Source organism: Schistocerca nitens, chromosome 10 (assembly GCF_023898315.1).
Source record: "Schistocerca nitens isolate TAMUIC-IGC-003100 chromosome 10, iqSchNite1.1, whole genome shotgun sequence".
NCBI classification, from domain to species: domain Eukaryota; kingdom Metazoa; phylum Arthropoda; class Insecta; order Orthoptera; family Acrididae; genus Schistocerca; species Schistocerca nitens.
Genome location: NC_064623.1, coordinates 89655776 through 89670743, shown reverse-complemented (window position 1 = coordinate 89670743; position 14968 = coordinate 89655776). Strand labels below are relative to the sequence as shown.

Below are 14968 nucleotides of genomic sequence, written 5' to 3'. Positions count from 1 at the left end.
CCGTTCTGATACCTCTGACAGTGGAACACACATATGTATTGGTATTTTTGTTGCTAGGATTGTAGAGTACTCAACTGTCAGAGGCAGTAGTATGGACCAAAACAAAGACAAAAGTCTGGTAAACATGGGCTCTAAAATGCGTACCTGTGGAGCTATGAGCACTATTCATCTTCACTACTGTAAAATACATCTCCTCTACTGAACAGCTCATAGCTCTTTAACTTATGCATTTTAGAGCCCATGTTTACTAGATATTTTTTTCTTGTTTTGGACCATACTACCATCAGCCTTCCCTACAATCTTAGCAACAACAGTACCAGTACATGTACTCCACTGTCAGAGATATCAGAATGGTTTTCGCTTAGAACTTTAAACTTGTTTGTTTCTGGTATAGGTACCCTTACTTCAAATTGATACCTTCTCTATCACCCTTCAAAGTTTGAAACATAATCATGGAATTATCCTCTATATACATGTATTTACAGGTGCCGGTGGCTGTAACGTTGACATTCTTTAGTGTAGTTGGATGACCTTTCCAAACATGGATTCCTATCCAAAACTTGATCTATTAAGTCCCCTCTACAACCTCTTGAAGTGTGTAACATGAATTCTGAAACACACTGTACATAAATAATTGTGTCTATAGAACACTCAGAGGACGAATGCTACATGCAGTTGTCCGTTTCTTTCAAATAGGAATAATTTTTCAGCAGTGTGCAATCAATCTCTAGGCAGCATCTGATGGGTCAAAATCATTTAAAGTAAATCAGATTGTGTATTTATAGAGCCCTCTCTCACAAAACAGTTGTAAAAATGGAATGGTCACTAGAAAGACATTAAATGACATATTCCAGGAAATGAAGAAAAATCTATGTTTTAATCAGTAAAGCTTTTTTGTTATGCTTATGCAGTATTTACTTTTATTTTCCAGTTGTGGAGCAAGGTGACGATATCCAGACGTGCCTCGAGGAACGGACGTTGGTGATAGCAAATCACCAGTCGACTGCTGATGTGCCTTTGCTTATGGCAACTTTTAATGCTAAACCAAATGTCCTGCCAAACCTCATGTGGATAATGGATCGTATCTTCAAATATACCAATTTTGGTATAGTCTCCATCATTCACCAGGATTTCTTTATTGTTTCTGTAAGTGGAGGAAGAGATATTGCATGGCTTTTATTGCAGAAAACTGAGATATGAGAGAGAGAGAGAGAGAGAGAGAGAGAGAGAGAGAGAGAGAGAGATTTCTTTATAAGGCTGGTAATGAAACTCTTGGCATTTGTGGTAGAAAATAGTGATGAAACACATTAATAACCTCCAGTACATAATTTTATGAAGATTACATATGCACTACAGGTAAAAATGCTTGTGAAATTTTCCCTGAAACCAGCAGGCTCAAAAAGAAGCAGTGAAATTACTGTTAATTTCAATTCATTTATTTTGGATAAATCATGTTTTTGGAATTTGTTTACTTAGGCAAGAGTGCATGTTTGATGCCATATATGAAAGACCATTTAACAAGGTTATTTTCTGTGTTGCACTCTTAAGGATTTTTTATCTTGTATTGGTAATGAAGTTAATCCCAAAACTGTGTGTATAGAGCACATCAAGTAATCTGTTAACTTAACAGAAATTTCTCTTTAGGGAAAGGAGAAGCGGTTGGAGTCACTGGAGGGGCTGAGGCGGCATTTGTATGAGTCGTACATTCCACGTGGCCGCAAGTGGATGGTTCTCTTCCCAGAAGGAGGCTTCCTGCGGAAACGCAGAGAAACGAGCCAGAGGTTAGTGACAAAAATAATGGTAAATACAAAGATCTATTTTAAAAGTCTTATTGTGCCATGAGAATCAGAAACCTATATTAACCCTGTTCCAAATATAATTTGTGCTGCTGCTGGTGGTGGTGGTGGTGGTATTAGTGAAATAGAATAAATACAGCGTATTGTGTAGTTAACGACATTTAACGTGGAAGTACGAGACTGCTTCTTCGTCATCACAGGTTTTATAGAGTACAAATAAATCTCAGGGTCTTGCCAGAGGACACATCCTTAATGAAAGCACTTTCTATGCTGGATGTGAGAAATGCGAGCTTCTGTGAGGCTGAGGGCTGTGCCGGCTGTGGTTTAGCTGTGAGCAGGGTCACCTGAGCTGGGTAGGCCTTGGCAGAGGAGCTGTTTGAAGTGTTCCCCACAAAATAGTGGGTTGGGCTGCTCTAAGTGGTGAAGCGGTGTAGAAGAGGCTACTTCCTGAGGGGAATAAACCCTTACAAGAGAATCAGCCAGGTTGGAAGGCCATAAAATTGGAGTTGCACTATCCTATTATACCATTGTAATGCGCCAAGGTGAATTCAAAAATATTATTGGCAAGCTACATAAAAGAATAGGCAGACAAAAACATGCATGTCAGAAAGAAAAAGGACGAGGACTTCAGTACAGTGGGACAGATAAACTTAATAACATGAAAGTCAGAAATGTATCCATAAAAGAAGGGAATTACAAAAAATAATAGGAGAAGAGATGATACAGCAGTCATTAGAGAGTCCAAGAAGAAAACGAATGGAACTTGTGATACACGAAATTACACTATAATATATAATGGGGTAGAACACTGTCAAAGAGTGCAAGCTGGATTTGTTGTGCTAATTAAAAAAATTATGGAAGAACAGACTGGTAAGCTATTTGTGGATAAATGAATGGTTATACAGTTAACTCAGATTATAGCAGACTGTTACTCTTTTGAACTAAACAGAAACAAGAACATCCCGGGAGCAGATATCTTGTACTTATTGTGGAGCATGCTAGAACATGCTTCGTACAGTCTGAACTTGTCATCCTGTAATTTTAATGTATTTGGGCTCTAAAGGAAGCAGTCAGAGGACACATGATATGGCGACAACACTCCTGTCAAAGTATTCGTGCACAGCTGGCTGGTGTCACAGCCACGTTCATTTTACAAAAATGGGATCAAGAAATTGTGTATCTACAGGGAAAAACACGTTTCCTGTTCAGGAGACTATATAGGAAAATAAGTTTGCATGTGTGATTTTTTTAATCTTAAATATTTTTTTTTAAAAATTGCTGGTTTATTTTTGATCCACCCTCATACAGATAAAAAACATGGTATCAATGTGGTTGTCCTGTGGTATTCAGTCCAGAGGCTGATTTGATGCAAAAGAGGATATAGTCTCAAGAGTAACAATAGCAGGAAAGTTGTTTCTGAAAACAAGAGAATTGTTACCATTGAATAGAAATTCAAGTGAAGGGAAACCTTCCTGAAGGTATTGCTCTGGTGTGTATCTTTGTGTGGAGGTAACATGTGGATGATAAACTGTTCTGACAGGAAGGGAACAAAAGCTTTTGAAATGTGGTGCTACAGAAGAATACTGAAGATTAGATAGGTAGTGAGCATAACAAATGAGCTGGTACTGAATTGAATCAGGGAGAAATAAATTTATGGTGTAACTGGAGTAAGAGAAGGGGTTTGTTGATGGGCACATCCCAAGGCTTTAAGGAATAATTAATTTAGGAATTTCAACAATATGTAAAATCAGGGAAAAGCAACCACTCATTTATAGCAGGTGAATGTGTGGAGCACAGAAACAAATATCGGAAAACAACATTCACACTAGCTTTAGATTACTAGCTCTTTCTTTAGCAAAAGCACACACGTTCGCGCACACTACCATAAAGTTGTTGCAAACAGTTGCATGAGGCGATGGAAGTGTGAAGGGGGGGGGGGGGGGGGAATGCAAGGAGGGAGTAGTGGCAAAGAGGCAGGCCCCGGACATACGACGACCACACGATGGGCGAAAGGAGTACGGAGGGTAAAGCAAAAAGATATGTAGGAAGAGGGGGAGAGAAAGGAGGAGGAGAAGAGGGAGAAAGGGAAGATAGGGAGAAGGGAGAGTGGTTGAAAAGGTGGTAGGGAGATAGGAGGGAAAGAGTACGAGGAGAAGACGGTGCATGATCCGGATGGTGGAGGTGTTATGTGGACATGAGAGAAGGAGAAAGGTAAGGTGAGGCAGAGGGAACAGGGTAGTAGAGATTTAGGACGGGGGAACTGCAAGACCACAGAGAATGCTGGCAAGAAAATACTCACATGTGTAGTTCAGAGAAATTAGTGTGGGAAGGGAGTATCCAAATAACTCACATAGTGAAGCAGCTGTTGAAGCCATTAGAGTTGTGGTGCACAACATGTTCACCAACCAGATGGTCAACTTTGCCATTTGCCTTACTTCGGCAGTGGAGATTTGTGCAAGCAGACAGTTGGTTACTTGTCAAGCCCACATAGAACGCTGCATAGTAATTGCAGCGTAGCTGATACATAACATGGCTGCTTTCACATGTGGCTATACCTTTTTAATTAGATGGTAAATGCCTGGAGTGGACTGCAGTTGGTGGTGATGGGTGGGCCTGTGGGCAGATCTTGCACTTAGGTTAACCGCAAGGGAATGATCGGTGGGATGTATACCTTTCACTTGGCAGCTTGCGTATCGTTGGCTATACTGCGATTGTGAGGTTGCAATAGCTGCCACTGCACACAGCCACAGCTCCGAAGTACATTTTGAAAATGTAAGCTACAACCAACGTTTATATGTAAGCACAACAAAGTATGTTTTTCTAAGAATGGAGAGAACAACGATGGAGACGAAGCCGGGAAATATAAACACCCAAAGTTAATGACAGTATCTATGAATTGTCATTCCAAATTGTTACTGTAATAGCTGCATATAAAACATCATATAATAATGTAAACGTAAGCGTACCAAAGAACACGCTATCCGTACTCGTTGAAAGAAATAAAGCAAAACATGCAAAGCCTACTCAGTTGCAGAGAGAAAGAATAAATTCTGTTAACATTTACACTCACCAGTTTCCAATGTCAGTGGCACAAGCCATCCAGTTCTCCTTCACTATCATTGGAATCGGTGCCAAAATCATTGTCTTCATCATCATCAAGAGAAATCTTTAATTGTTGGTTTTTGTTTATTATTCCATCTATAGTCTTAGCTTCTCTTAGGAGTTTAGCGGTGTGGTCTACTTTCTTGCTCCATGAGGTAGTGTCTACAGTAGTAAGACCTTCACATAGCAGTCTTTCCACTTCTGTTATTGTAAAATTCTTGTAGTTACTTCTAATGTACCGTATTTACTCGAATCTAAGCCGCACTTTTTTTCTGGTTTTTGTAATCCAAAAAACCGCCTGCGGCCTAGAATCGAGTGCAAAGCAAGCGGAAGTTCTGAAAAATGTTGATAGGTGCCGCCACAACTAACTTCTGCCGTCGAATATATGTAGTGCTACACAGGCATGCTTTGAAGGCACAATGATAAATACTGGTGCCAAAACCTCTACGTCAGTAAATAAATTAAAAAAAAAAAGGTGGAAGACGAGCTTTTTTTCTCCGCCCCGAGTTTCGACCACTACATTTTCATACATTATCCAACGAAGTAAATACAAATTCCGTATTGTTCATCTTCGAATGTACCAGAACTTCAATGTACTATGAAAATCCGACTGGCAAAACTGTTTGGAATGTTTGTCAATATGGCCAACTCTACGTTCTGAATTTTTTCCTACCTGTGAGAAGTGATGGTTGCTAATAGGAACCTGATGAAATGTCAATCACATGCAGCATTCTCTTCACCATAAGAATAATAAGAATATAAACATTTTGCCATGTATTCTTTCGTGTTTGCTGCTATCTCATTTAAATCCTGTCTGCCTAATAAACTACGAAACTAGAGAGAGACAACAGCAAACGCGAAAGAATATACGTATCGTGTCATGTTTATATTCGTATTATTCTTGTGCCTAATAGTGATACAGTCAGAAATGAAGCAAGGCAACTGACTAAATTTTTAAATCTAAGATGACTCTAATTTCTGTGCAGAATTTGATGTACTAAAGAAGCGGCCGCAAAGATTTTCAAACGGAGAAACATTTTCGCCCAACTCTCGTTCAGAATATGTTCTATTATACACAGTCTATTATTTGGTTCTTGTTGATCATTATCAAAGAAAGCAGCAGTGTAAGTAACAACAAATAGCAGTCTCTTGCCATTGTTTCGCTAATGAGACGATTCCTTTTTTTTTTTAAGCGGCGGTAGCACGCACAAAAGCAAGCCATGCCGCGAGCGGCACAGGCCGTAAACACGCACTATCAGAATGTGACAAACAATGCATGACACAGTACAGTAATGCATTTTCAGCTTAGAGTGGCGTAAACACCTATAACAAAGAAAACAGCACTTATCTGATCAAAGCAAAATAAACAATCGATTCAAACCAGACGAAGCACGTGAAAAAGGAAGGGTACCCGTATCAATTCGGACGGAGTGCCTGACGCATAGCACTACCTGGTAAAGCTTAACTGCTAAGCTTACGACTCGAACCAAACTACTGTAGCTGTATCGTCATTCATTCGACTTAAATTGTGTTGTGTCTCATATTACAATGGACCAACTTTGTTTCGATTTGGAGGTGCAGCCTAAAACTTTTCTCTCCCCTTGAATTTCAAGTCTCAAATTTCAGGTGCGGCTTACATTCGTGAATTTTTTTTTTTTCCTTTATTTCGAGTCTCATTTTTCAGGTGCGGCTTAGATTCGAGTAAATACGGTATATCTTGATATCATTCCAAACCAATTCACTTGGGTTAAAATGGCAGTGATGAGGCGGTAGGCTAATTACCATGTGACACTGTTCACTTGCAATTTCATCTACAACGTATTTAAGCATCACAGGCTTATTTTGTTTTACGAACGAATGTAACAACAGTTTTTTCATGCTCATGTTAGCAGCCATGTGTCTCACGTGCAAACAATGCGCCAAAGTTTCTTTACAGTCACTAGTAGTGGGAGCTTTGTTTTAAAATCAAAGAATGGTACGGTGCATTGTCCTTCGCAAACACTGTAGGAACACTAAACTGAAGCAACAACTTTTTAAACCACTGTAGAAACTGTGAGTGGTCCATATCTCCATATCCTCTGATAGTCACCGGTTTTTCTCAATCGAAAAACTAAAAGTCCTTCAGGCACATTGACGTTTGAAGATCCTGCATGGGTCACAATTAATCAGGATACTCTTGCTGTTGGCTGATGACCACTGCTATTCGGAGTATCATTTGTCCAGCATTTATCAACTGGTTCTCCAGGTTTCGTCTAACCATATGACTGAGTATTTATCCTTTCCTACAATTTTGTGTAAGAAAATTCTATGAGCTGAAATGACGCGAGCTTTTTCAAGTAACTGTTTTCTTCCATCTAACTTTTTAAAACAGAGGCCTATACGTTTTAATACCATCTTAAATGACATTCCCCCTCCCCGGGGCAAAGTTCACTTTCTTTTAAAGAAATTAGCAACTTCGCTGTTGTGGGGTATTCTTTTCTTCTATAGTATCTGTATATGTGCCGACAAATTGCGTCAGATTGGAAAGAATCAATATTTGTATCTGGATGAGGCTGCTTTTTTTCTTTCCAGGAGTACCTAAAAACACCCTGTATTTCACACAGGGGCTTTGTTCCACACTATTTACTTCAGTATCTGGTAGGCCTTGAAGTAGCACACTTTCCTTACAACCGTTCTTTGACTGTGTCGTAAAGTTTTCGAGGTACACTCTAAAACTTTATCGGCAGAAATCGATGCATGCTCATGAATGGAAACAAATACTTTTTCTTCCTTGTAAAACTCGCACATCCTCTGTAGCAATAAGCCTGACTATTTAATGGCACTCTACGATGCAATGGATTGTCACTTGGTGAACATCGTCGTTTTGGTGACATTGTTTCATAAACAGAAACTGTAATCGAGGTGGTAACACAACACAAAAGCAGGCAGCCACGCACTAACATCCAATGTTTACACAGAAGCCAGCAACATGGGAGCCTTGACGCCGGAACCTCCTTTTGTTGTGTTGTTGTTATTTGTTCAGAAGACACAGCACCTCACGTTCCTCAATTGTTAGTTATATTGCCAACTGTATAGCACTTGGGGAGTGACCTTGAAGCGATACGTTTGAGCGGTTCGTGTATATATAATTGGGAGTAGGATTGGAATAGGGATGCACAAGGATATTCTTTAGGTAGGTGGGCAGCAGAACTCCTCTTTGAGGCGTGTGTGTAGGATTTTGGTTTAGTAATAGGGGGAGTGGGGGCCTGAAAACTGCAGAGGGAGACCAAGGCTTGTCTATAGTAGACAGATTTAAGTGTGTACAGGTTGCAGTAATTATGCAGAGATGAAGAGATTTGCATGGGATGAAATGGTGTAGAGAGCTGCATCAAGCCAAGTCTTCTGCTGAAGATGACAAATGTCAAAGCTATTTCCACATCAGAAGATTAAGATGCACAGAGTTCAGCTTACTGTGAAATTGGAATCCAGTCATCAAGCTTGCAGTTTGTTACACAGGTGAATGTGTGTATATGTACCAAATGTCTTCTGTAAGTTAGTAAATGTAATTTCAACCTGAGTACCTCTAACTTCATCATCTTGCCAACAAACTGAGTTGATTGGTGGTAGTGATTTGTGTTGTTGCTGTTTTGTTGTTGTCAAGGAAAAATAAGATGGCAATGCTTACAGCAGTAGAAAAGAAGCTAGATCAAAGTGTAAGAGGAATAAGAAGTCAGTGGAAGGAAACTTGGGAAAGTTGTAAAAAGGGTTTAGGGTAGGAGAAGTGAGATGCTGAAGTTTCACTTTTAAAGTGGTTGATAAAGTATGTTTTCTTGATTGCTACATTGTATGTGCACAAGCTCATAATTGTCTGTACATCTGACATAATTATTAGTTATAGTATGAATAATAAGGTTTGTCTGGGGAGTAATATCACTTAGTCTATAAAAACTATTTTATTTTTGAGAATGGTACGCCACATTAAAATTCTTCAGAATGGGGCCCTCATGATACAATATTTTCTGCCTGCGAGTTTTCTGAGATTTGTAGGTATTCGGGAAGGCTTGTGTTGGAATGTCCTTGAGAGCACGCGTAACAGCAGCTTTCTTGCTGTCAGTGACCCCAAAAAATGTGCTCTTTAGATGATGTCAATGGGGAGGGGGGGGGGGGCAGAGTGAGGTCGAATCTGCTGGAATGAGGTCAGGACTTTAGAGGGGCCACCAGAGCAGCAGTGCCACATCATTTGTGACCAGACAGTCTCTCACTGAGGAGGTGAGGAGGCAGTGTGGCTGTACACATTGTCTTGATGAAGCTTCCTTGGACTGGCAATGTGTGGCGTCATGTGTACGACGCTGTTTCTGCCTTTTGAGTGCTTCCACATAAAAGGCAATGCTGTCGTTATGTCACCTAAGTACAAACTTGTGGTGGATGATACCACTAGAACTGAAAAACACAATGAGCATTGCCTTCATTTATAGCTTTCTTATTTTTTGCATAGTCACTTTTTATGACATTTTTATTATTGATTTAGGCACAAGTGGTCATCACTGGATATCATTAGTTGCATTTGGTGAACAAACATTCATGCTTTTGCAATGTTTGTTCAACAAATGCTGTCCCTGTAGCATCTGAAGGTAGCCATTGTGAGCTGACACTAGTTAAGACTGCATCATAAAAAGTGGCTGTGTCAAAAAGCCAACATGCACTGTCCTTACGTGACATGCTGAAAGCTTTGAAACCAGCCAGTCAGGTAATGCAGTATCTCTTGATTTCTGAAAAGCATTTGACTCAGTACCACATCTACATTTATTGCCAAAAATACAATCATACGGGCTATCAATTGAAATTTGTGGCTGGGTTGAGGACTTTTTGGTAGGGAGGATACAGCATGTTATCTTTGATGCATAGTCATCGTCAAATGTAGAAATAACTTTGGGTGTGCCCCAGGGAATAGTGTTATGACCTTTGCTGTTCATGTTGTATAGTAATGACCTTGCAGACAGTATTAATCCTAACATCAGGCTTTTTGGAGATAATGCAGTTATCTATAATGAAGTACTGTCTGAAAGAAGTTTCATAAATATTCAGTCAGAACTTGATAAGCTTTGAAAGTGGTGCAGAGATTGGCACCTTGCTTTAAATGTTCAGAAATGTAAAATTTTGCACTTCGCAAAATTAAAAAATGTAGTATTCTATGATTATAATATCAACAAGTCACTGTTGGAATCGGCCAACTCGTACAAACACTTGGTGTAACACTTTGTAGGGGTATGAAATGGAAGGATCACACAGGCTCAGTTGTGGGTAAAGCAGGTGCTAAAATTCAGTATATTGGTAGAATACTGTGAAGTGGGATCAGTTTACAAAGGAGAGTGCTTACAAATCACTCGTTCAACCTGTTCTAGAATATTGCTCAGGTGTGTGGGTACTGTATCAAATAGGACAAACAGTGGTAATGAATGCATACAGAGAAGGATGGCATGAATGGTCACAAAGATGCTGAAGGAAATGATCTGGAAGGAACTGATGTGGGAGGACCAGGCGCCTTTAACACTAGGAGTACCACACGGGTCATTTTTTACTCATGAAGGTTTGTCGAGTTCTCTGCACCAGTGCCCTCGTATCAAACATAAGCTTCGACAGTTCTGTCCACTCCATTGTCCGTAAATATTTCCAAATATTTAGAATTCTAAGGTGAAATTGTTAGTTCTGATGTTTTTGTTTTTTGAGTGCAACAAGCAAGAAAACACTCAGAGCATTTAAGTCACATGCTTAATTTTAGAATCTTTTATAAATACTCGGCACTTACCTCATTTGTCTGTAAAAGTAGTTTTAGAACTCTCAATAAACAGTATGTTTTGCTGCTGTGGTGATCTTTTTATAAAGAAAAAATGTGTAACATTGTTTTATTTACTTGTTTTAATGATGTTTAACAAAAGTTCGTGCAATTTATTCTGTTAAATTTAAAATAAAAAGTTTACTCCTGAAAATTTATTTATGACAGTTCAGTATTCATTTTAGAGATCAAATTATCCTTCGGTTACAGTTTAGAATCTTCCTGGACGCATTGTTAACTCAGATATGTATTGTTAACTCAGATATCAATAAAAAGGTGGTTTCCTACTTCAGGTCAAAGATGACCCACATGATACTTCAAGAGGTATAGTGAAGTCTAGTACTTCTAGTGTTAACTAACATCACTTATCCTTGGACAACAACATTTTTTTTAACAACAGGTCCCATTTGAAAAACATGTAGGAAAATTGAAGTTAATTTGCCATGAGAAAAATGAAAGCATTCAAAATGGTGAATGAGACAGCAGTTGAATTACTATAATAATAATAAAATTCAAGAAATAAGTCCTTAGCAATATTGACCTTTTTAAAATTTTTCAATTAAACAATTCTAAATAAACAAGAAAATTAAAACAAAATAGTTCTATATTAAATTCTTCAAGACATTAGGCAGATCTCCAAGAGGTTTACACCAAAAAATTTACAATAAGACTTAGAACAAGGATACAATACTTTTAAACGTTACAGGAAAAATTTCTTGTGTGAAGGCAGCTAATCAAAGGGCTCTTAGCCGATGACAAAATTTTGTTTACAATGCAAGTCAGATAACATAAGAAACTCAGCTTGAGCACAGCCAGCCAGAATGCGCTACTGCAAATAAATAGCAAGCTGCACTAGTTAATGCTCAAGAGCTGTGCACACCAGGCAAGCCAGGTCCATGCGGCAAGAAGCTGCCGACACAGAACTCTCTCCCAGCAACTTAGTAACTGCTGTTAACAAATAAGATAGATAAGCATCTGATTGGATTATACTAGTAGTAAAGTTATGGTGTAACCGTGATTGCGATAAGTTGGTATGCCCTAGGAAGTAAGCTCCGCTACCAGGGAAATACAGAAAGAGAATTGTAATTTCTTCTAGGAAGGATTACAATAAACAACTCCCTAGGGTTTTACAAGTAGCGGGAGCTCACAACATACTTAAGGGGGTCTGGATAATAAAGGTACCAGAGATCCCATCAACTTCTAAAATATTGTAAAAACAAATATTAAAATTTAGAAACAGGTGGTTTTTGTGCATAAGAATTTTCAAACACATACAGTTTTAAAAAAGAAAAAGTAGGTCAGGCATAGGCCATAGTTATGCATGACAACTGGGCACATTACATAACTATAGCAACATTTAACCATGACAAATTTTTTGAGAGAGATTGCTGGCCAGCAGATTAAGACAAGTTACTTCAAAATCACACAGAGCAGGCAGTACAATACACTAGCCCTAGAATCACAGAACCAAATAATAATGAAGCGTGCATGACGACTGAATGAACATAAACATGAACATTCAGTCAGACAACTCATGGAGTGGGAAATCCGTGCACAGAACTAACAACTAGTTGCACACAACATAAGCAAACCTGGCCTTTGCCTGCTGTCCAGTCCTGGCGAAGAAAAGTGGACAGTGATCCAGAAAAAGGGTCGTGAAAACCTGCACAGCTTGTTCCTTGCTCCAAGAGCACTGCTGCTGCCCCCCACTCCACACTGTGCAAAAATTACCAGTCAGCTGACTGCTGTGCTCTTTGGAAGCCTCTCCACATACGTGACTCTAGTGGCATTTTTTGAAGACTAGACGTGGCAGCAATAGCCGCATAAAGGAGTAACTCACATCCCTTGGTGAGAGGTCAGCTAAAAGTTATCAATAGTGGGAAGGAGAAACGATCCGCCACGGCTCATCTGGGTTCTCAGAGGAAACTGGGGATGGTCATGTTGGGAAACTAATGACCCCCCCACTACCAGCTTGCTCGCTGACCAAGAGGAGCATTGTATAAAACTGCTGATCTTATTTTTGCAACAGCAGTTTAGGAAGGCAAAGACCTTGAAAGATAAGTTGAACGGAATTGATCGTGTCTTGAGAAGAAATTGTAAGATGTATATCAACAAAAGTAAAATAACTGTATTGAAAAGTTGTCGAATTAAATAAGGTAATGCTTAAGGAACTGGATTAGTAAATGAGACACTGAAAATAGTAGGTGAGTTATTCTGTCTGAGCAGCAAATTAAGTGACAATGGTAGAAGTACAGGTGATACACAAATACAGACTGGGAGTGGTAAGAAAAGCCTTTCCTGAAGAAGATAAAATATTTTATCATTGAATATAAATTGAAATGTAAGGAAACCTTTGCTAAAGCTATTTGTCTGGAGCAGTGCCTTGTATGAAATAGAAACATAGGCAGTAAATACTGCAGACAAGAAGAGAACAGAAGTTTTTGAAATTTTTTGTCTTACAGAAGAATGCTGAAGATTAGGTGGGCAGATCAAAGAATGCTGAAGGTTAGGTGAGTAGATTATGTAAAATATTAAGAGGTGGTGAATGAGGTTTGTGAATGGCAGGGGGGGATTTATCACACAACTTGGCTAAAGGAAGCAATTGATTGATAGGACATATAGTGAGGTATCAAGGAGTTGTCAATTTGGCAGTGGAGGGAAGCGTGTTTGGGGGAGGGGGCTGGAAGGGGGGGGGGGGAGTTGAAATTGTAGGTGAGGACCAAGGCTTGGATACAGTGAGCATATTCAAAAGCATGTAGGTTGTAGTAGCTATTGAGAAATGATGAAGCTTTTACAAGATAGACTAGCATATATAGCTAAATCAAACCAGACCTCGGACAGAAGACAATAACAGAAACCACTGATTTTCCAAGTTAACAAATAAGTATTAAATGTTGTTGTAATTGTCATCATAAGTATAAGAAAAACAATTAATTTCTCATTTTTCAGAGTCCTATAATGTGGTTTTGCTTTTGAATCCATATGCATAATTCTAACAGAGATCTTCACTTTCGTGCATATAAATTTCAGGTACGCTCTGAAAAACAACCTGCCCGTCCTCCAACACGTGTCGCTGCCCCGAGTGGGCGCCCTCCAAACAATTATCGACGTGGTGGGTCCAGTGGAGAGTGCGAGTGTACGCCAAAGTGAAAAGAAATCAGATATACTCAACTCTATAGAGAATGATGTAATGGCTAAAGTTACTTCTGACCCTGCTGAAATTCTGGCTGCATTGCAGACATCGTCAGAAGGTGAGCTAATGCTTCTGTGGAATCTGATTAACAAGCCTTGCTCTGTGGGATACAGCAAATGAGGACACACATTAAAGAGCTTGTTTACAGCCTTAACTCTAACAGACTGATTTTGACTTTTGATTTCCCTTGCATTATAACATTCCTATTAACCCTACTAATGATTGGCGGTACCAATATTTTTATAACATGTTACTGTGTTGTTGTGATTGTAAGATTGTGAACTTACAATGTCTTACAAAATAGATTCGCCTTCTGAAATACTGCATTGTTGTTAGCTGTTTACGACACATGATAATTTGTAGCAGACTGGGACTCGAATGTGGGTTTCTTGCTTACCATAAGAGGTCACCCTAACCACTTCAGCTATCTGAACACATCTCCATACTTCCATGTGTCTGGTAGTCAAAGCCATTATGCTTGCACAATTCCTGATTCCCACGCAGAGACAAATACTATGTCCCCATTTTAACATTTTAACCCGTTGAGACGTGGGTACATCTTTGATGGTTACAGTGTCTCTGTTTTCCCCATGTCTGTATCGCATGTCTGAAGGAACAGACACTGTGAACATTGAAATAACCAGTGTGATGATGCCTATATATTAAAATTACTTTATATATATTACATTCGCACTGACGTACGTGGCTACTACAAATGATACATTCATTTATAAAGCTCTATATTTTTTATATCTAAAAACAAAGATGATGTGACTTACCAAACGAAAGCGCTGGCACGTCGATAGACACACAAACAAACACAAACATACACACAAAATTCAAGCTTTCGCAACAAACTGTTGCCTCATCAGGAAAGAGGGTAGGAGAGGGAAAGACGAAAGGATGTGGGTTTTAAGGGAGAGGGTAAGGAGTCATTCCAATCCCGGGAGCGGAAAGATTTACCTTAAGGGGAAAAAAGGACAGGTATACACTCGCGCACACACACACATATCCATCCACACATTACAGACACAAGCAGACATATTTAAAGTTATTTATTTTGAA

The 14968-nt window shown here is 39.2% G+C and overlaps 1 protein-coding gene across 3 annotated transcripts in view; it reads left to right on the top strand.

Moving 5' to 3' along the window:
- Positions 1-14968, top strand: part of LOC126210363 (acyl-CoA:lysophosphatidylglycerol acyltransferase 1-like) — a 61454-nt gene that overhangs the window by 24411 nt on the left and 22075 nt on the right. For all 3 annotated transcript variants that reach the window (XM_049939577.1, XM_049939578.1, XM_049939579.1), the window contains exons 4-6: positions 932-1146; positions 1645-1781; positions 13741-13961. In XM_049939577.1, the coding sequence (XP_049795534.1) occupies positions 932-1146; positions 1645-1781; positions 13741-13961 (573 nt within the window). The remainder of the gene's footprint in view (positions 1-931; positions 1147-1644; positions 1782-13740; positions 13962-14968) is intronic.